Below are 23,713 nucleotides of genomic sequence, written 5' to 3'. Positions count from 1 at the left end.
TATGACTCAAAGTGTATTTGTAGTTTTGATTTGCAAAGATGAACAGTAAATTCTCTTTCAAAGTTTCCTGTTGCTATGATTAAAAAAAAAAATGTCAACCAGCTCTCTATCCAGCACCTTGTATCTGGTATAGACATTAAAACCACACACTTTACAAGCAGACTGGATTTGGAGCCGAGGCCCTGATGTGTTTTAAGTGTCTGCTGAAGAGACAATGTTGACTTGCCCCTCTTGTGACTATCTCGTTGGAAGCTACAGCACGTAATGAGAAATGTCAAGTCCCAAGATCAATGAAATTTGGGGCTCCAGGGATTCAACAGGAATAGCATTGATCCTTTTAAAGAACACCAGTCAGAGATGGGCTGTAATATATTGTAGAGAAGGGCTCAGGAGGATAAGCGGCCAAGTCCAAGATACCTGCCTGACAAAAAATTCAATCAGCTTTGAGCACAGATTGCCTGCTCTGCTCTCCTTCCTTTCAGGCGGTCGCCTGCTTCCAATTAAAGTGCGCAAATTAATTTTTATCACTTCCAAATTAGTTTCACAATTTGTGTAAGAGTCTGCTTCAGATCAAAGCGTGTGTCCTTCACATCTCTGCAATTCTGTTATCTCATCAGGCACCTATTTACATCTACAGGAAAATTGTCTATGTTCGGAGTCGCAAGTTTGAAATAGTAGCAGTGAATATTAGCCTGCAATATATCAATGAAACCAGTATAATTAATTCAACTGGAACCTAGGTCAGGTAGCCTTTGCGTGTTTCTTTTATGGTCTGAAACTCTGTAATCATCTGCTTACACATTTTCATTGTCTTTGTGGCAAATTCATTAAAACTGTAAAGACAATTAGAAAAAGATTTATTTATGAGATGTCCAAGTTAGTCATAACAATATATGTATTTGACACAATGAAGCCATTAACTCTTTCAAACTTACCTAAAAAAATGAAGAGACACTATTTTTTTCCCTCTGTGACACCAATAGAGCTATGCATCAAAAAATAATAATGACAATGTAAAAGAAGCATACATCTATTAAAGTGCTTGGGTTTATCTTGAGGAAGTTTTAGTGATGTGCACATAAGGTGAGTGAATGAATCCTATCACATTATGGTGTTGTGCTGGATAGATATGATTCAGCCTCTGACATACAAAGCAAATTTAATGTCCACAGCAAGACAAGTCCTGAATTCTAACGGCTACTGGGATATTACATTTCACGCCAGGACTTCCCTCTTCAAGTCTAGGTTAATATATACAACCCTTGAAACCTAAGGGCATTGTGTCACACACTTTAATATGAATTTAGACGTAACTAGCTTTTTGGTCTTGTGTAGCAATGCATTATGAGATAGCAAGCACATATAGCCTGATTCTCTGACCTGTGAATTGGTAGCTAGAATAGATTAAACTGAAACTGGAAAAAAAAAAAAAAAGCTTTTTCCTTTCATATTTTGAGTTTTCTGATGGCAAATACCCATGGCTGATCCCTGATGTGACAGTCAATTCAGTGTGTGCTTTGACTGCCTCTGCAAAAGGTGAACTGACCAACATACACGGTCTCTCTAGGCATGCCTACATGAGCTGCGAGGTTGCCTTATGTAACAGGTTAAGTCAGTCACAAATCAGTCAAGTCAATCAACTACTAAAAATGACTATTATTTTTTACTATCATGATTTTTACTATCCATGTGGCAAAAAGCTTAAATCAGTTTTTATATAATCATCTATTTGTGTCCAAGATATAACATTAAACATTTTGTAGATATGAGTACATATCTAAATATTATCTGATAGCAATTAATGATCCATGCAGTACTCAGTACACTTGATAATTCCAAGCAGGAGAAGCAGTTCTGTGACTCTTATAGTCTATATAGATTATAATATAGACTTTTGGGTGAACCCCTGAAAGTCAGAGACTTTGATTGCCCAGCCCTCCCAGCTGCTAAGACAGTACCAGGACGCAGCAGATGTTCAGTACATGCTTGCTGCTTGGCCAATACTTTAGCAATTCATCCTGTTTAATCTAGAAGAGCATTTCTTCCCTTTTATGTTAAGGATAACAAATACGATGGAACATGTGATATATGCTCACATTAAATGTCTAGGAAAGTCTTGGCAGGGTGGGTTTTATGAAAGTCCTTTAGGTTTATAATGATGATGACAGTTTTTAATCAAAAAATATATATCCCCACAAATGGAGACAATACTGTATGGGTAATATTATGCAACGATTTCTTAGGGATAATCCTGTCTTTCTTTAAAGCTTAAACAAAATGCTACATTTTAACAAATCTATCAGTCACAGTTTTGTTCTTAAGAATTAACATAAACATTCCTATTACACAGCTCCTACCATAGGAACTTTGAATACTCTAAATACTACTACATTTCACTCTTCTTGCTAAGTGATGGAGCAAAGATACAATCAATTGTCAACCATCATTTCGTTTAGAAGATAATTAGAAAATAAAGTAGTTAACAGATAATTACTATAATTTAACATTTTTATCTCATAGCAGGACATTATATTATCTTCTCTACTACCAGATGGTAGTTTTTAAGAAATGAATTGTTTTTGGAAACATAATTTTCATCATTTCTGAGCTTCATTTTGAAGATGTTAATTAGTTGGATTTAAAACACTATTCTGCTCCTTTATAAAGTTTTTTTTATATCTAATAACTTCTAATTTGTGTCAATAATAGATGGAAGATACCACACAGCTCTGGTGCTCAATTCAACTTCTCTTGTAATGAATGCTACACTAGTCTCAAAAAAGGAAGTTTGGAAATATGTAAAAATACATTTAGACAAAATACATGTGATAATGTACCATGATTAAGAATAATAAAGTATAATAATAAAGTAGATCAAATATATTTTATACACACACACACACACACAAGAATCCTGCTAAAAACAAAGCTCTTTCTTTTTTTTAGGGATACAGTTTTTAAAAGAGTAAATAACTTATTAGCAATTAGAGTATGATGTCCTGTATACTGTAGAATTGGTGGCTGATCAGTCGTGCTGGTTGGAAATCAAGCAACAGTGTGTCTTCCTCAAACCAATATCTCACAACCTGGAGCAGAGGCTAAAATGTATAATTACACGTACTTTCTCTTATTCAGTATCTACACTCAGAGACACAACTTCATAATACACTTTAAATTTCTTCATCTACCTTTTTTCACCTCTAGCTATGGGTGACAAGAATAAGTCACCGGGTCACATCTAAATCACCTGGTCTTTCATTCTCTCACTACCTTCATATACATATGAACATTTCCATGCCCCGCTCTTGCACAGTTATACCTTGGTCTCCTGTACATTTCTTTTTCTCTATAGTATTTCAGTGGCAGGTACATAGTATTCCTGGGAAATTCTTAGCTGTTTCATCATAAATATTCCCAAACTCATGTTTTCAGAGTACTGTTAAAATTGTGACCAATATATGAATTATAATTGGAATAACCCTAGTTTAGGTATTGCCATTATTAACAGTTTAGGGAAATCATTCTCTATTTTACAGGAGATACAAGCTTGGTAGTTAAAACCAGTAATTATTTCTAGGAAATCTGTTATCTGGTCCTCAGTCATTTAACAGTGTTTATGGAAAACCTATAATGTGTGCAACTATGCCAGGAGTCAGAACCTTCAAGTGCAAAGACAGGGTCTCATGGTGCGCGTCAGAGCTTCCTCAGAACAACAGTTCGCAGGAATAGTAACTGCTCTTTCATGAGCAAAGGGTTCCTTGGAAAACATGTTTGAGAAACCATGTGCGCGTGTGTGTGCTCAGTCGTGTGAGACTTCGCAACCCCATGGACTGCAGTCCACCAGGCTCCTCTGTCCATGGGATTCTCCAGGGAAGAATACTGGAGTGGGTTGCTGTTTCCTTCTCCAGGGGAATCTTCCCAACTCAGGGTCAAACCTGTGTGTCTCCTGCATTGGATTCTTTACCACTGAACCAGCTGGGAAGCCCTTGAGAAACTCTGGTTTATGCAAACATCAACAGACATATTTGTGTGAGTCTTTCAGAGCTTACATAGAGAATAACAGTATATAAGCTGTATTTTCTAAAATTTATTTTACTCTGGAGTACCTCATTTTTTTCCTATGGAATATTTTTGGGAGCACTGTTGAACAAAAAACACTTAGGAATCACCCTAAACAAAGAAATCATCTTATTCAGCTTCCGCTCCCCTCGATGCCTAACCTGAGGGGGTACTCAGTCATCATCAAATAAATAGAAATACTTACTATACCCCTCGTAGAAAGCAGTAGGTGTCCTCAGGAGGCACGAATAAAGTGTATGGAATTTCAGAGAAGGGAGAGAATACATTCAGTTGAGAGAAATCACAGGAAGTTGAACGGACCAGGTGACATGGAAGGAAATTCCAAAAGGATGGGGACATCTGGAGACTGGGGAAGGGCAGCTGGGCAGAGGGTCACTGTGAGGGGATCCGGGAGTTTCCTCAGGCTGAAGGTTAGAGTGGTTGCTCTGTTTTTACACTCTGAATACAGCTATATTCCAATAAAGAATACAGCTACATTCCAATGCTTTTTAAGCTTTCGTATTTTAAAATCCTTACAATCCCAGCAAAAGTTATTAGGGAAATTAAAGGAATTTACAGTCTGATGGGACGATTCCGGACCGATACTTACTGCTGTTCGGGTTGTCCCCTATGATGTGGTGTCGGCCGCTCCAGTACCAGAGCAGCAGGGTGGCATCGCGAGACCCAGACACGATGTAGCAGTCCCCGCCGATGTACGACTCAGACCTGGCCAAGCACGTCACCACGTCCCAGTGGCCAAATACAATCTGAGTTAGCTTCCCTGCAGCACAGAAACGGCATGTCGAATCCAATGGCTATCTTTCTTTAAACAGTAGTAAGCTTAACTTTATTTTACTAGATTTGTGGAAAGTGACTCTATAGACCTGTAAACTTGCAAGGTAATTCAAATCTAGCTACAGATTTAGGTTCTTGAATCCCTTCTGAAAAAATGATACAAGAATGTCACTTCGGCGTTTGTTTTAAGGAAAGAACTTATAAAATAACACAATCATGATTTTTTTCCCCTTGGGCTAGGCCAGTCTAAAGGGAGCTTTAAGGCCTTTTACTAGATTTGATTTGGGGGAGGGGGACAGTAGTCCCTTTTGTCCCATGAACTCAGGGCTCAACTCACGCTAAAGTTCAGAATGGATGAAATTAGAAGCAGTCAATTACTTACAATGTGGACATTTAATTGGAATCTTGGCATCAAGATGAAGATGCCTACATTAAGAAGTATGACTTAATATGAAACTTTAGGTGAAACAACAGGCATTCTGATGAGGATAAGGTATCTCATAGTTCAGTTTACCTGTTTCTGTAGAATAAACTCTGAAGCTCTTATCCCAGAATCCACAGATAAGAATATAGCGATTATCTGCCGTGACCACAAAACAATGTGCGTTGATCTGTATGCTCTGGTCAACGAGGTCTGTGATCTGTCGTTTATTCACACCAGAGTTATTGGCTAAACATAAAACAGATACAGGAATTTAAAGAGAGATTCTACAAAGAGTTTCACCACTTACAGAAGGAATACTTTTATGCTTCATTTATCTAGAAATGGGTTCTAATGCTATATGATTAAGATTTTAGCATTTCCCCATGAGGAATATAAACTCTTTAGTAGCAGTGATTATTTATGAACCATATTATATATTAAAAAAAATTGTTGGAAATTTAAGTAGTTCTTCCACTGATATTAGGAATTCAAGACGGGAATTTACAACATAATAAAAATATTTATATGCACTTAATTCAATAGATATTCACCCTGCACAAGTTCATTATTGTCCAACAAGTTCAATAATAATAAGAAATAAATATTGTATGAAGTATGTTACATAAGGAAAAAATGTTTTCATATTTGCCCCCATCTGTCATTTTCTGATGGCCTTTATGATTCATGGGAAAAGAAGAAAGTAGGGATTTGTGCCAGGGGTGTTGTTATGTAGGTGGCCCCTCAGGGAGCTTTAGGTCAGCAGCTTTAAAGACCTGGGTTGTCAACAAACAGAAGCCTTTCCAGAATGGGCTGGCAGGGGAGGAGGGGAACGAGAAAGATGGGAGAGGCGCTGGGGAAGAAAGAGACAGGCAGAGAGTCATGGGCAGCACTGGGACTGAATGTGAATAAAGTCAGGAACTCAGAGATGCCCTGTGATTTCCCCAGTGCCTGTCTGCATGCCAGCCTGTCCCTTACCCCACACCGTTCTTTCAGGCCAAATCCCTGGGCTGAATTCTTAAACAGAAAATGCAGATGTAGAAGATCACCATCACTTCCTAACACCAATTAAATCTAAGTGCTACTATTTGTGGACATTGACTGACACTATAATAATAATTACTAGAGGAGGCAAAAAGTAAAAAAAAAAAAAAAAAAGTTTACAAAAACAGCAAAGGAAAAGAAAATCAAAGGTATGAGTCACTTGAAAACTATGTAGTTGGTGCCTGATTAATTAGCATACAGCTATTAATCTTCCACGGTTACACTCTAGCTGTACGTGAAACTGTTGCTATTTTTTTAGCAGAGAAACAGCTAGAAGCTAGATTCCACTTGAAAAATATTCCTTGTCCTAAGCATGTATTCTCCGAGAGAAATATAAGTGCTATTATTCTGTGTAGGAGTATAGGTAACTAACCTAAATGGCTGCCTTGCCTCTTATTTCTGGGTTCAAAGATGAAGGCTGAATTAATCTAAAGAAAAATACCGTAAATTGTTTATGGCTTTATAATTTTTCATACCACATTCGATGTTTTTCTTTATTTAGCTCTCATATGATCCCATGAGGATAGGGAGAACAAACATTATTAGGAACCATCTTACAGATATGAAACTGAGGCCCGGAAAGATTAAGGCACTTGTTCTGCATCACACAGCTAATAAATGTGTATGTGATTATTAAAAATACTTTGAATACTGCTACAAATAGTTATAGCTCCTGAGTTTGCAATCCATATGAAATCTTAAATTAAAAAAAAAATACTAAGCTCTATTGAATGGAGATTTCCAGAAAAGTTATTCTTTAGTATCAACTTTCTTAATAATAGCTTTGAGTCCTTATATATTTGAAATAATATAAAGTTGTTAAAGAAGAGTTGTGGCTGAAAGAAAGCACAGTTTGGAATTATATGTCTTGTTTAGAATCAACCTAAATGACCTCTGGAAATACCAAGAAAATACCACAAATCATTATTTTAATATCAAAAAATTCTTAGATGACATATTATGATTTGCACAGCTCCTGGATGGCAATTTGACATTATTTGTACATTAAGTTGTGACAGAAAAAGTATCATTCAACTGTCATTTGTGATAAATAACCACATAGGAACCTGTGGATAGGCTGCATTTATGAAAATGCATTTTTTGTTGTTAACATACCAATTAGTGGATCCATTTCAATGGGAAGGTGATGGGCTTGGTCCAAGGAGTAACCTGGAGCTCCTCTGAGGCCTAAAGATTAATTAAAAGAGAAAATGACCATAAAGTTCTCAGAACGGAGAAATTTCCTAATAAGCAGTGTTTTATAACAATTATACAATATATATATTTTCATAAAAATTATTTGGTAAATTACTGTAAGAATCATTCAGTCACACTACATGTTTTTGAAGACAAATCTTAAAAAAAGCATTACAACAGGGACTGTTGGTTTCCACTTAAGATGGAGAAAGCGAGGAAGAGTGTTCTCCTAACAACAGAAAAAGCTGGATAAAATAGAAGACTATAACATTTGTGGAATCCATCAGAGAGCTGACATCTAAGAAAAGGTTATGTCTACATGTAGGAATGGGTGTGAGCATGGGCTGACCTGGGTCAAGGCAAAGAGGAAGATGGGACTCCCATCCCTTCCAGCTTCTTTCAAAGGATGACAAGTCAACTGAAGGTATACAGTTGAGCCACACCTAAAATCTCAACCTAAAAGCTACTTTCAGAGGATTAATAGATAGAGCTTCATTGAGTTCTTTAGTCATAATTTCTTACATGGGGTAACATATAAACTTTAGAACAACTCTAAAGAAAACAAAAATCAAATCTTTATAGCTTTCTCTCAGTGCAAAATGTTTCTAGAGGCTAAGACTTCTGTGAATAATAAAGTCGTATTTGGGTTGGTCTGAAAGTTCATTCAGATTTTTCTGTAAAGAATTATGGAAAAACCTGAACAAACTTTTAAGCCAACCCCAGATATTTTTAAGAGACGTCTTCTCCATATTTCTGAGTGAATGGAAGTCATTCTACTTCATGTTGAAAGTATTACCAATAACCATAAAACAGAGGTATTCAGAAATTCTTAGGAGATAAAGCTAAAAGTAATCTGGTTTCCCAGAGTGGTGCAGAAGTCAGTAGGATTAAGATTCAGGTGAACTTGGTGTGGCTCAGCCATTCAGACTTAGAGACAGTGGGGATCTTGAGGCTTCTAGGGAGATCATAAGTAATGAACTGGGCCAACTAAATCATTTAGTCACATCCACTGCTGTTCTGGCTGGATAAGTATCAATTTGTCGAATTTTCATGACAGAATTATATCACTTCAAGATGTACTAGCTGGAACCTTCAGGAATGAGTGTGGAGAAAACACACATGAAATAACTCAACAATTTATAGATTCTGTTTTCTCTTGGACTCAAAGCTCCACAAAGAGAGGGATGCTACTTGCCTTGTCCACTGCTGAACTCTCAGTGCCCAGGACCACTTGACACAAAGTGGTCATTCAGATATTTCCTAAATGAGTTAATCAAGTGGGAGAAAAAGGATTTGAAACCACCTAGATTCAAAGTTGTTTTTGTTTAGTATGGGATACAATTTGTCTTTTTTTTTCCCCTCGCAGGAGCAGGGTGGGAGGACCTGAATTATTAGTAGAACTGCTTCAATTTATCAAATACTTATTAGATACTGAACCATTAGCCAAGCATTCTGTGAGCTTCCCTGTGGCTCAGTGGGAAAGACTCTGCCTGTCAATGCAGACACAAGGGTTGGATCCCTGGGTCGGGAAGATCCCCTGGAGGAGGACATGGCAACCCGTTTCAGTGTTCTTGCCTGGGAAGTCCCATGGACAGAGGAGCCTGGTGGATTGCATCTGTGGGGTCACAAGAGTTGGACATGACTGAGTGACTAAACAACAAGCGCTGCGTGTGGCACCAAAGCACAGCAGCAATGAAGAAGACAGACGAGTTAATGGGTGAGGTCTGGAAGTTATTAACTCTGCTGCTTCGTGGAGATCACGGGGCATACTCGCGAGCCCTCTGCACACTCACCTGAACCCCAGCTTTAAGACCCTGCTCGGAAGTGACCCCCCTCCAGCCCACGCACCTACTGTGTTGTGCCACCGGTTCACCGCAAACAGCCTGCTGCAGGTCACCGTCACCACCGCGGGGACGGTCAGGTGGGGCAGCGTGTTGGCCGCCACGTGCGTCACTGGGGAGTTTGACGGAAACTTCAGCACCATGATCACATCCTGCTGCATCTGATCTTTAAACATGAGTGGACTCTGTGGAAGGAAACACTGTTGAATAGAAAGGGAGGAGAGCAAAGGAAACAAAAGGAATAACATAGTTAGTGACAGCGTGGGGGAGAGTGAGATTAAAACAGGCTAGCGTGAGCACAAGCAGACAGCAGGGCAGCTGGCACTCTTGTCTGTGCGTAGGGCACAGCCAAATGAGCGGGCACTCTGCACAGTTGCTGAGAGAGGACTCCCAATGATTAATAACCAGCTGCAATTTAGGTGCTGCCAGACGATGGGAGAGGGCTTCCTGGTGGCTCGGATGGAAAGACTGCCTGCAGTGCAGGAGACCCAGGTTTGATCCCTGGGTTGGGAAGGTGCCCTGGAGAAGGACATGGCAACCCACTCCAGTATTCTTGCCTGGAGAACCCCATGGACAGAGGAGACTGGTGGACTACAGTTCACGGGGTCGCAGAGTTGGACACGACTGAGTGACTAACACATTTCCAGATGACTTAAGAAGTTAGCTCAGCGATATGTCCACATGATGCAGTGTAATTTTTCAGTGCAGTTACAACATCACTGTGGTGGAAACATCAGTCAAGCCAGTTACCAACACTGTTTATGTGAAATACGAAGTGAACTGATTCTTTCATTTTTTACCTGGCCGATCTGGAGGCATGGCTACAGTCTCGATAATTGAAATATCAGAGCCTCCCTTGTCCATGCTCCATGTGCACGCCTCTGCTATGTCTCTGATGACCATGGTTTAGGCTCCTTCCCCTGCTCGATGGTGAGCTTCCTGAGAGACAACACTCTCTTTGCTTTTTTAATCTTTATTTTTCAAACATCTAGTATATGACTTGATAGAAAGTAGACACTACCAGTACTGCCAGTAAGTAGTATGGTGGTGGTGGTTTAGTCACTAAGATATATCTGACTCTTTGCCAACCCATGGAATGTAGTCTGTAAGGCTCCTCTGTCCATGGGATTTCCCAGGCAAGAATACTGGAGTGGGTAGCAAAATACTATACACATTATTACATAAAAGATAAGAATGCTGGAAATAACCACTATTTAGCTTTCATGAATGTTTTCTAATTGTTCAATATTTTATATAGACGTGTGTGTATGTGTGTGAATTCTCTGCTACATAAACTTAAAAAGCTGATTTTCTTTATAAACAGTTCCATGCCAATTTAGCCTCTAACAATTTCCCCTAGGAAAGTAATGAGTTCTGACTGGGCATTTCTCCAGGATAAATATTTTTTTTACTATTATTATCATTAAACAGAGAAAACCAACACGGGGATAAAACTCTTCTGCCAAAGCATTTCATAAAATAAAGTGTGAGAGAGACTCTCTCGTACAGTTTGTTAAAAATGCTTCCTCTCAGGTCTGCAGGCTCCACGTCCATGCTGCACCTGGGTGTGGGATGAGGACAGCATGCGTGGTGAAAGTCTCTCTGCTTGGCTGCATGTGAGGACCCACCTCAAGCAGCAGAATTCATTAGTGACTAAACAGTGAAACTGTTCAGCTGAGTTATTGTAGAGGAAAAGAAATGTTTTCAAACATTCACATTTATTTATGTCTCAGTAGGTGATGGACTATCAACCCTTCGAAGGTGTATAGGACGTATTGTCTCTGTACTGCCAATGCTTAGGCACACAGAAGGGGCTCGATTCAAATGTGTAAAGTAGTTGACAGGATAAATGAAAGGTACGAACAATACTTCTATCACACAATAACAACTTGTACATTTGTTTACATACAATATGGACCGTGTTCCAGGGCACTTTACTCCAGTATGAGGATATCTGGTCCCTTGACTTGTCTAGAAAAACTGATGAACTGTAATTCATTCTTCAAATATATTTTTGCTGTCAAACATTTTTTTTTTCTCAGTAAAAACTTAGTGGAAAATCACAGTGACAAAGTAAGTTCTAACATAATTTCTTAGAAAAATTTTTACCTTCAAATTAAATAAACAGGGAAATGTTAACTGCTAAAAACTGAAAAGAAGCCGTATCCTTATGAAAATGGATCTTAAAAGATGCAGATTGAAATGAAAAGAATATTACTTCTTCCCTCGAAGACTGAGAATATGACGCCAGCTAACATTTACTGAGTACCTGTATGCCAGAGTATGTAAGTCTAAGTGCTACATACAGTACTGAGTCATTACATTTTCAGGGCTGGTGCGATTTGTTACCCTCAGGCTACACATGCTGAAATGTAAACAAAGAACTTAAATACCCTGCCCAATTCATTCATTAGTTCATGGCAGACATGGTGCTTGACCCAAATCTGGCTCTGAGGTCCTTATTTTTAATCTATTTTCTTGAATGCTGCCATGCAGAGGCTGTATATTTTCTCTATATTTCTTTCCTTTTCTTAAAATGAACTACTTCCCCTACCACACTTTGCCCCCAAAGATCAAACCTGCTACCTTTAGATTGTATTTCTATTATATTTTTCATTCTAATTTATAAGTGTAACCTAATTTTGGTGCCTGTGTATGTCTATAAGCCTGTATGTGTATGAAGGAGTTTATATACATGAGCCAACTCCTAATAGAGAGGGCGGCTATTTTTGTGAATCCAAAATTGGGCTAGCTGAAGCCAAACTTAAAGGTAAGAACTAGACTCCTTTTCCTGTTTCTTTCTAGGTAATCAGTATATCCTGAGGCTGAAGAATTAAGCCAATACATCGAGAAGCTTTAAAACGCTGCTAAAAAAAAATCACTATTTTATTTGAACTCTACTCAGGTACAAAGAAAGACAGAAATGTTCCGCAAGCTGCCACGTCTTACCAGGTGCATGGCAGAGCTCCGAGGCGGATGTGGCTCAATAAGCAACTGAGATGGCGTTTGTCCAAAGTTCTGTATCTGTGCCTCCATGGCCTGCAGGGGAAGGAGAGTGATTGTCACAATCAGTATGCATCAACGAGAGGGGTCAACACACTCTGACAACGCAAAGTGTATCCCAAGTCAGCCATGAAAAAAGTCTAGAAAATTCGCCGGGTGCTCTTCTCCCAGGGTGCAGAATCATCCAAGTGTTAGTATTTTGTAGACAAGCTCTGCTTCTCCTTCCAAACATGCTTCCGTTAAGTCACTATTCTTATTTAGAAGCTGGGGTTAAATGTGGAAATGTTATCCTGTGAGTACATGCAAGCAGCTAGAGACCAGAGAACACTCTGAAAACTAAATACAACACAAATACCTTAATAAAGTCCTTTGTAAGAAGGAACGTATGGGGATCTCTAATGAAATAAGCTTCTGGAATCTTAATGGGGAAAAAAAAGAATGAAACATAAAGTCCACTAAGGATACAAGATAAAATTCAAATAAGCATGTGTTCTAATCAATTCAGAGGGTAATAAGTAGAAAGAACATTAAGACTTCTGTATAGTAATCAAATACAGCAAAACTTTCACTACAAAAAATACAGTTTAGTGTGTTATGCTATTCTAAGATATATTCTGAAACATTATTTGTAAGCTATGAATTCATTCCTCTCAAAAGTCTTCTGAAATTTTAGAGAGAACTAACTCAAAGAGGAAATAATTCTTGGGGTATCCTGACCTATGCAATATGTCATTAAAACCTATGTGGATGGAAATATTAATGAGCCTTTGTGATTTCCAATGAATATTTCTAGATCTCAAACTGTCTGAAGTGTATAATATGCCTTTTTGGTGCGTACATCAAAGAGAAAAATCTTAAAAGAGATTTAAGTATTTCTTCTATACATAAATTCTACAGCCAAAAACTGCAATATATTTAACCAGACTAACAGAAATATTTTTCTGAAATATTGTAAGTATGTAATTTAAGTCAATAAGGAGAAGCACAATATTTACTATGATTATTACTCTGTTACCATGTTAATTTTTCCCCTAAAATTGTGTGCAGTTTGGTGGCACATAAAAGTGAAATACGAAAGTCATTGCTGAATGCTTGGGAGTCAGGTAAGTTGGTAGATGGCTCTTGCCCAAACTCTGCCACTAATCCTATCAGTGTCTTCAATTCTTATTTATAAAGTCTTTAGATTAACAATCTGTCCTCCCGGACTGCATTCCAAGAAAATGTTTATCAATAAAAGTGTGAATTTTCAAATTTATTAGCAATATTAAACATGAATGCATCATTATCTACCATATTTTAGCAAGTGCATAAATGGGGCTTTGGCTCTTTATTTGCAGAAGCAACAGGATGAATTACTAAACCTCTTTAAGTACTGTCCAATTTTAATGTATACATTTATTTGCATGGTGTCCACTCACATGAGAACTGTGACTACCAACTAAATTGTGCTAATATAGATACCATCATACTTCATCTCCCCAAAGCAAGATTTATGATTAGAAAGGGGGAGAGACTATTTCTGGTTAGGTTCACATTATTAACAATAAATTCTGAGAATTATTTGGAAAAAAAAAAGTAGGAATTGTATTGTTAAAGCTTCCTTGGTTAGAAAATGTCCAATACCCAGCTTAACGCATCACGAACTAAATACAATGATATCTACTATTGTGTTTTCACTCCTCCAGATAGAAGACCAGGGAGTGGGGAAAGAGATAGAAGTAAAATCAAACACATTTAAATCCCTAGATCGGTGCCCTGCATTTGAGTAGGTAGTTTTTCAATGTTCACAGAAGGAGTGAATCAATAAACATGCTTTCCTTGACTTTAATTTTCCTGAAGGGGAACTATTAAAATTATATTAGAAAATGTTATGAAACTGACTTTACTTCTAGAAATCATCTGTTTAGTTCACTTTACTGGGTCCTCCCACTGATCGTTTTGGACTGAGGCAGAGTACACAGGCACATATATATATCTTAAATGCTTCAAATGGCATCATGGCGAATTTTAAGTTGTACTCAATCTTACCTTTTCAATAAGACAGTCTGTTCCCAACATTCAGTGTTTCTTTCTTTTAAGACTAAACTGAATTTCTCTCCCCTATGATCTACATCACATTCTTTCACAACCTAGAGGTTCCTAGTTCAATATTTATCTTTTAGCTATCATGTAATCCTGTCCTCCAATAACTTCTTACCCTTTGAGTTTAAACTGATCAGACCTTTCTGATCTTGAAAAAGCATGTTGTCTCCCCTAAGTCTATTAAAATGTTTGAATGGTACGTGAGCACCTACTGATTTTCTTGACTGGCTCCCCCACACTTAGGAAGTAATCAAAGTCTTCTTTTTCACCAAGACGGGAGGTACTACTGCTGAAAATCGTTATTGGGCAAGTGGAAATCTGTTATATCATTATTTTTATATTATTCTCTTCACTTTCATATGTTCAAAGACTTTGATTTTTTTAAAAGTAATGCTGAGTAGAAAATAGTTTTCCATGGTCAGGTTGGGCTTTGAACAGAGATACAAATAAAACTACAGCAGAAAGGGGCAGGGGACTGATGAATTTTTATGGTTTCATTTCTCTGTTACTAGCTCATATTTTTGCCTATTTCATTTCTTTAAACATATTAAATCTTTTAAAAATAAAAAAGGGAGGGAGGTACTTTCTGTGGGCACATGCTCGGGGATATACACAGTCCATACTGCAACTTATGAAGCATAAAGATTGAATAGCTGTTCTGATGCAGAAGAAAACACCTCCTTTCATGCTAACCTTGGGCAGGGTTTTAAATCCTTCCCAGATGTTCTAAATCATAATCAATGTCCTCCATATTCTCACAGCATATCTTCCCCTTTATCATGGAACTCAACACAGAATTCTTTATGTGTGTCTGTTTGCTCAGCCTGCGACTCTCTGCAGGCTAGGGCTGTGATTTAGTCATTCCAAAAATGTCTGAATACAGAAGTGGGGAAATGGTAGGGCGTTTGGGCAAAACCAAAAGATAGCCTGAAAAGAGTAAAGCACAGTAGCAAGAAAAACTTCGGAGCTCTTTATTCTTACAACTCAATATCACAGAAATAACAAATACCTTTTGAATGTTTATTCTATGCCAAGGCATACAAACTCAGACAGCAGACTGCTCCCCAGAAGTTTTCAGCCCATGAGGACATGAGATGAGGACATCAAGGTGCATGTTAGGGAGGATCATGGGTGAGGCAAGCCCAGAGGGCCAGGGAGCCCTGAAGAGTGACAATCAGACTCAGGTGGAGGATGGTGGAGGGAGAGAAGGGCTGTAAGGACAGGGACTTCCAGGAAAAGAATAAGAGCTGAGGTTTGAAGGTTAAGTAGAAATTAGCTGGTCAACATCATAAAAAAGAGCTTTTGTTAAGTGGATTTTTTTTTTTGCCATATAATGGAATTTCTCCAAATACATCAAGTAAAAAACAATCCAACTACTAAAAGTTAATTATAACTTGGATTCTTTCTATATTATCAGAAATGGGATCTTAAAAAATTCAACATATTTCTATGTCACTATATATTGCTCTGCATGGGTCAGAAAGACAATGTTATTCGTTAAGACATGTATTTACTCATCATCGGTGTCCAACTCTTTGCAATCCCATGACTGTAGCCTACCAGGCTCCTCCGTCCATGGAATTTCCCAGGCAAGAGTACTGGAGTGGGTTGCCTTTCCTTCTCCAGGGGATCTTTCTGACCCAGGGAACGAACCCAGGTCTCATGCATTGCAGGCAGATGCTTTACCCTCTGAGCCACCAGGGAAGCCCAAGTTTGGGGTTAGATCCTCAGAAAAGAAAGTGAATGTCTGCCCATTAATAAAAAAAAACTTCACAACCAAGGTATAAGGAAACGTGGTGACAGCCAAGTCAAAGTTCAGAATGATGCTCAAACTAATGGTAAATTCAAAATACTCTAAAAGACAAAAGTCAGGTGAACAAATGTGCTTTCTCCTTCCCTCTGTGTAGTGTGGTTACCTACTTACACCTTCCCTGGTATGAATCAGATAAACACTTTGATTAATCTCCTCTTTACCTCAGTGCAGATGAATTTAGCCCAGATATATTTTTCTCTGATAGAATCTTTACAAGTTTGTCTTTTTTTTGCAGCTGTTAATTTAGTATTGTCTTTCAGATGAAATGCCATCAGGTCTAATTGCCATGAGACAGATAGTAGGAGGAAGCTAATAAGGTAGGCTGTCAAATGACCTGTTTTATATCAATTTTCCTTGGTTTGTAAAATCTTTTAAATGGTTTTTAAAAAAATTAGCATTTCTTAAAGTACTATAGGTTATGCTATCCATAATGCAAAATATCAGATTATGTTCAAATTACCAATTATCAGCAAATTTCAGAAAATTTAAGAAAAAAAAGCAAAAGCTTGGGAACACAGAAAAAGATTTTCAAAAAATTTCCTTAGTGTTGTGCTTATCTCAGCATTCAGCTCTTATTTAGAATGATTTTATTTTAATGTTTGAGAGTGGATATTCTTTTTTTTCCCTTTGACCAGAAAATACAACTTCAACATATAATACGATTAAAAAAATATATGTGATTTTTATCACTCTTTTCTACCTCCAATTCTACCAATTCTCTATCAAATAGGAAAAACATGGAATTCTGAAAGCCTGAAATGATAAAAAGAAAGATTACTTAATGGCAGAATGTATTTTAACTGATAAGCCTTTGCTTCTGGTTTATTGTTATAATAAAACAAGATCATATAAAGCATTACTTTTTAATGCTGGAAAAATAGGAGCAAAATAAATCAAGCAAATAATATCTGCACTTTATTATTTCTTGCCTTATAAACATTTAACTATATAAAAAATTAAAATGCTATTTTATATTCAACTGCTTCTAGTTTTTCACGGAAACTACAAAACAGAAGAACCAAGATGTTTCCTTTGTTTTAACAATCAACTGCATTAAGGCTAAGCCTATGCATGCATGCATCCTCAGTCACAAAGTCCTGCAGGGCTCTGCAACCCCATGGACTACAGGCCGCCTACACTCGCAAAAGTATTAGAATATTCAAGGAAATATTTGATAAATCAAGCAAAAAAGGACCATATTTGCTTTAACCATCAGGCTATGTTATAAAATATCTGAGGAAGGGGCTCCAATTTGCTCATTTACTTGCCTCAGTGCTTGCTTTTATTTTTTTGGTATAAAGCTGATATATATATATATCAGCAAATTTTTATATACACATATATGTGTGTATATATATATTCTTTTGGTATAAAGCTAATACACACATATATATACACATATATACTGGAGATTTCTCTTTCTGCTGATTCCTACACTTCCTCCCTGGAATGATGAATTAAAAGGATACTACATAATCGACTTAACAAATTAATGTGAAAAAACACCATATCCTCTAGATAAAAAAGCTCTGTCTGGAACATCTAAACAAATACATTAGGTCAGTGCCACAGGTGGCAAGCTCACTCAATTCTTCTGCTGAAAAATAAGTCAAATCAGGTAGAAAAATCCATGTATTTCAATGAGAAGGTAGTGGCTGTCCTACCCTGAATGCCTTAAATAAGTCTGCTCCAGAGTGGTGGCTCACTCAGGGCACAGAGGAGTGAACTGGATCAGCATCCTTGCCCCTGGGCGATGGTCTCCAAGGACCGCATTGCTGGTACGGGGTTTAGCCTCTGATTAGTCGGGACACAAGACAGAATGCGAAGCATTTATTTACGTCCCCTCACTGTCAGGTCACAGTTTGGTACTGGCTGTGCTGCAGTTCTCTACCTAAGGCCACAGGTTCTGCCCGGTGACCGCTTCCCAGGGCTACTTCTCCTGCCAGGTTCTGGCAACAAGCTGCCTCCCCTTACACCCTCAAGCTTAGGCCCGGTAACCAGATGTTAACCCCAGGGGGCGTCACCTTCCCGTGATTATCTACTTTAATCTGCCTCACAATTTTGTAAATAGGACTATTTTTAAACTCTTGATTATCCCTTTAAAATTTGTTAAAACTGTGGTAAGATTTACCACAAAAAATTTCACAGTGTAAAATTTACCATCCTAACAATTTTTAAGTGTACAGTTCAGTAGTGTTAAACGCATTCATATTATTGTGCATATTCTCTAGAACTTTCTTTAGCTTGAGAAACCGAAACTCTGTACCCATCAGACAACTGCTCATTTCACCTTCCCCCAGCTCCTGGAAGGAAGTCCCTGATATCAAGGGCTTCCCTGAGAGCTCAGCTGGTAAAGAATCCACCTGCAATGCAGGAGACCCCAGTTCGATTCCTGGGTCGGGAAGACCCCCTGGAGAAGGGATAGGCTACCCACTCCAGTGTTCTTGGGCTTCCCTTGTGGCTCAGTTGGTGAAGAATCTACCTGTAATGTCGGAGACCTGGGTTCAATCCCTGGGTTGGGATGAACCCTTGGAGAAGGGAAAGGCTACCCAGTCCAGTATTCTGGCCTGGAGAATTCCATGGACTGTACAGTCCATGGGGTCGCAAAGAGTCAGACAGGACTGAGCAACTTTTACTTCACCGCTCCTGGAAACCACCCTTCTACTTTTTCTCTCTCTGATTTTGACTATTCTAAGTACCTGGAATCAAATAGTAATTTGTCTTGTGATAGGCTTATTTCACTTAGCATAATGTACTCAAGGTTCATTCCTGTTACAGCATGCCTCAGAATTTCCTTCCATTTTAAGGCCAAATAATATCCCATTATATCTAAATGGCCTACTTTTTTCAACTGTTCACCTGCTGATGGGCCCTTGGATTGCTTCTACACTTTGACTGTTGTGAATAATGCTGCTATGAATATGGATATGCAATATATTTCTTTGAAATCTTGCTTTTAATTCTTCTGGATATATAATCAGTAGTGAAACTGCTAGATCATATGGTAAGTCTCTCTTTAATTTTTTGAGGAACCTCTATATTTCAGAGAGGCTGCACCATTTTACATTCTCATAGTACTCTCAAGGACTCCAGTTTCTCCACATCCTTGCCGACATTGCTATTTTGTGTTTGCTTGTTTGACAGTATCCAACCTAGTGGGTATGGAGTGGCATCTCACTGTGGTTCTGTTTTGCATTTGCCTAATGATTAGTGACGGAGAAGGCAATAGCACCCCACTCCAGTACTCTTGCCTGGAAAATCCCATGGATGGAGAAGCCTGGTAGGCTGCAGTCCATAGGGTTGCTAAGAGTCGGACACGACTAAGCAACTTCACTTTCACTTTACACTTTCATGCATTGGAGAAGGAAATGGCAACCCACTCCAGTGTTCTTGCCTGGAGAATCCCAGGGACGGGGGAGCCTTGGTGGGCTGCCGTCTATGGGGTCGCACAGAGTCGGACATAACTGAAGCGACTTAGCAGCAGCAGCAGCAATGATTAGTGATGTTTAGACTCTTTCCCTGTTCTTCTTGACCATTTGGATATCATTTTTTGGAGTCGTCATTATCTCTTTGAAAGGGCAATTGTGCTGAGATACATACAGAACATTGATGGACACAACTAGGATTAGTATTCAGGTATAGTAAATAAGAAAAATGTTGAATAGCTTTTGCTTCATTTCCAAGTAGGACTGACCAAAAGGTGATTACATCCAAGTAAGATTTTTATTGAGGATTTAGAATATTTGAGGGATAAACACTGTTATAAGCTTCTTGGGGGAGGCCATGGAGTCTTTTTCAATCTATGCCTGTTAACCCTCAAAAAAAGAACTAAAACATTCTATTCTGGATAATTTTCAGATTGACCTGGAAGCAAGAGTTTTAGCAGATGAGTTCTTAAGGATGCCTCCAGGTTTTTGGTTCTTTGCCCACTTAGGTGTTGATCATTCAATAGTACATAGTAGAAGTCTCAGTCCAGAAATACTTAATGATATGCAAGAGGTAACAACAGTACAATATCCATGCCAAATTCTCCCTTGATGAATAAATTCACATAAAGCAAACTCTATGCTGGCTGATTCAGGAAGTAGAGGAGGAAGGAGGTTGAGGAGAAGACAGCGGGGGGAAGGGAGAGTAGTATCGGTGGTGACCTTCTTCAGTACACAAAATAAATTCACTTGGAGTGTCTGATCATGGAAAGACAATAATGAAAATAATAAAGCTGAAATGGATTTGTTTGGCATGTAGAAAGATATGAAGACTAAGGTTCATCAGGTGTGGGTATAAACATTACAAGATGAAATCATACACTTTCACTAAATTAAATTCAAATTGAAAACAGTACTTCATGTATTTGGCAAAACAAAATGCTCTTCTTTGACATAAATGGGAAACAATAATTTAGACATACTATACTGAGATCAAATGGCTATAAATAGACTCATTATCAATATGTTAAAACATTTAAAATGAGTCCTAAACATCTAACTAAAATGGTTAGGTACTTAGCTTGAGTAATACCCACTTCAAGAAACTAAAGCATGCAGTATGTTTTGAATAATTGTTAATTTATGCTAAGGTAACAACTGTGTAATATAACTGAAATCTATGTTAATTGAAGATAAGGAAGTCTCTTCAGCTATTCCTATTACAAACAGCAGACTGCAATTTTCACCCTTCTTCCTTCCTTGTGTAAAATATGACTTTAGATGCTTGTAAAAGCATTTGCTGTTAATTTCTGAAAATCAATAATTAGCACTTCTCAACACCACACAGTAAAAATAACACAAAGAGTGAAAAAAAAGCATATCTCACATAAATGACATATATCTCACTTTGACTAAGTGCATTATTTATGCTTTTCTATGGACAATTGATGACTATGGACTAGCTAAGGACTGCAGTAATTAGAAGGAGAAAAGATAAAGCTAAATTAAAAGATTTATTCACCGATGAAAATTAAATGTGTATCATTAATTTTCTTGATACTAATTTCTATAGAGAAACTGTATTCATTGAATTATCTCAATGCATACCTTATTGCTACGGATGAGAAGCACATTAACAGATACATTTGAACCTATACTCTTACTAGATTTAGGGATCATAATATTCTTGTTGTTCCCAAAATGATTCTTTAAATGTAAAAAGACCCAATGTGTATTTCTACTCCAACGATTTAAAATGTATGGCTTTTCTTTCTATTTTAATTTGGCTTTTGAGTTTGTTAAGATTTTCAGCTCTGTAAAATTTCTAGTAATTATAGGGGGGAAATGAAGATGGTTTTAAGAAATATTTATCAGCCCTTTTGTTGATCATTTGTTATCATGCCTCAGAATAGTCGCCTAGGAGAAGAACTCTGAACATCCCTCATCTGAAGACAATTAGGTGTCACGGCACCAGTAAACAGACAATATTGTTCTACAACCCACTAAAGTGATCCAGGAGGGGGTGGTGTTAATATCCCTTGTCAGATCAAAGAAAGAAGTCAGAAATGAGGGAAGGAAAAGACTAGGAATAACAGATTTTCAGAAAGAATAGGCAATTATTATAGAGGCCATCAACGTTGTCATGATAAATACCTTCATTTACATGATCAAGATGAAAAGTGGGTTCATTTTTTTTTTCTTATAAATTTTATGAGTTCCTTTTCTAGGAAAGTCAGCATTGCAGCTGTTTTGGTTAAAGACACATTTGTCTTGCTGGTTCTTGACAGCCCTATCATGTCAGTTCTCTGCAGTAGCAAGGAATGTTTCAGCAAGAAAATAAAGTGAAAACTGAAGAGATCTATTCTACTTCCTATGGGCATATTTTCACCATAGCAGATCCAAAGAATGCTTTGTTATCCCTGTCAGATTGAAGAAAGAAATCAATGAAGAATATATAGTCTAAGACTAAGAAATACTGGTAAGAGAAAATTAGACTAAAAATACCACATTTTTATGACTATTGGTAATATCAAAATGTATTTAATGTTTTGCTACCCCCAAAATAAACAGATAAATGAGTATTATATGTATAAATAAATGCTGCATGGTCCATATGTTCTAATAATTTGCCAGCAAAACAAGCCATTTATGGTAGACTTATGCATGTATCTCTCTCACAGTCAAAGAGAAGTCATTTAAATCATTTTTCAGTTTGGCAGTGTTGACCACAGATACGATGATACAGAGAAATTATTAAAACAGAAGTTCTTCCATGATATTTCATTTAATTATGTTTGGGGGTAGTAGTAATCAATGTCCAGGTAGTGCTTCACAGTTTACAAAGTACTTTCACATATCTTTTCACATACAATCCTCAAATACAGTCCTATGAGTAAGATATCATTTCAATTATATTTTAGGTGGTTAAATGAAAGTATATTAAAGTGACTCCCTTATGTCACTCAAATAATGATGCTGGGGCTGTGATATAACCTGTTATCTGATGTCCACCTTTCCATCATCTTTCATTGACTGCTAGGGATCAAATAATCATACTCTGAGGCAGACAGGCTTGACTAATTATATTCCTGATTATAACAGAGATAATTTTAAGAAACAACTTTGGAATATTTTTCACTCATTATAAGAGTAAAGGACAAACGAGAAAAGAAAATGGCTGATTAAGATTTCTTAAAGTTACCTTAAAATTTTCTCTACAGTAACTGAAGTTTTACTGAGTTAAAAGTTTAATAAATTTGAAAGCATAAACAAAACAGAAAATCTTATAGTTTAAATTAGTAAAATGAAAATGCCCATTAAAAAGCCTCTTACATTTTAAAGAATCATTTTGGGAGTAAGAAGAATATCATCTGTAAAAATAAGTAAGGGACTTCCCTGGTCGACTAGTGATTAAGACTCCATGCTCCAATGCAGGGGGCACGGGTTCAATCCCTGGTCTGGCTAGTGATTAAGACTCCATGCTCCAATGCAGGGGGCACGGGTTCAATCCCTGGTCTGGCAGCTAGGATCACACACGCTGCAGTGGCAGAGCAAACAAAACAAAACAAAACCCTAAGTAAATATTCTGTTATTTTAAAATTCCTAGAGAATTTTTTTTTTTTTTCAAAACAAACTTGCTTGAGCCCTCTTCCTGGATGTTCTGAGATACCCTTGGGATGGAGGCAAAGAGGATGGAGAGGATGGAGCCAGAAGACGGTGGAGGACAGGAAGCCTGGCGTGCCTCAGTCCATGGGGTCGCAAGGAGTCAGACATGACTTAGCGACTGAACAGGAGCACAGTGCTTCTTACGCTGTGATGCCTCCAACCAGTCACCAGGGGACTTCCTTCCATTCTGGTTTACTGCAGAGTATGAAGTTCTAACAAGTTCCCAAATGATGCTGATGCTGATACTGATCCTGTGTGTCTATGGACCACATTCGAGTAGTAAGGAGTTAGAAAACCATGGGACCAGATACAAACCAGAATAGCCTGTTTATCATGTAGGTCACAGGATTAAATTTCTCGGCCATCA

General features: G+C 37.8%; 1 protein-coding gene across 7 annotated transcripts in view; it reads right to left on the bottom strand.

Moving 5' to 3' along the window:
* Positions 1–23,713, bottom strand: part of NBEA (neurobeachin) — a 642,892-nt gene that overhangs the window by 11,845 nt on the left and 607,334 nt on the right. For 3 of the 7 annotated variants that reach the window (XM_070471793.1, XM_070471795.1, XM_070471798.1), the window contains 6 exons: positions 12,716–12,778; positions 12,307–12,396; positions 9,365–9,557; positions 7,436–7,507; positions 5,369–5,524; positions 4,670–4,840 (listed from right to left, as the gene is read on the bottom strand). In XM_070471793.1, the coding sequence (XP_070327894.1) occupies positions 4,670–4,840; positions 5,369–5,524; positions 7,436–7,507; positions 9,365–9,557; positions 12,307–12,396; positions 12,716–12,778 (745 nt within the window). The remainder of the gene's footprint in view (positions 1–4,669; positions 4,841–5,368; positions 5,525–7,435; positions 7,508–9,364; positions 9,558–12,306; positions 12,397–12,715; positions 12,779–23,713) is intronic. The other 4 variants (XM_070471796.1, XM_070471799.1, XM_070471794.1 and 1 more) reach the window with 3 other exon arrangements.

Source organism: Odocoileus virginianus, chromosome 8 (assembly GCF_023699985.2).
Source record: "Odocoileus virginianus isolate 20LAN1187 ecotype Illinois chromosome 8, Ovbor_1.2, whole genome shotgun sequence".
NCBI lineage: Eukaryota > Metazoa > Chordata > Mammalia > Artiodactyla > Cervidae > Odocoileus > Odocoileus virginianus.
Note: the sequence above shows the minus strand (reverse complement) of the source record. Positions and strands in the feature narration are given on the sequence as shown.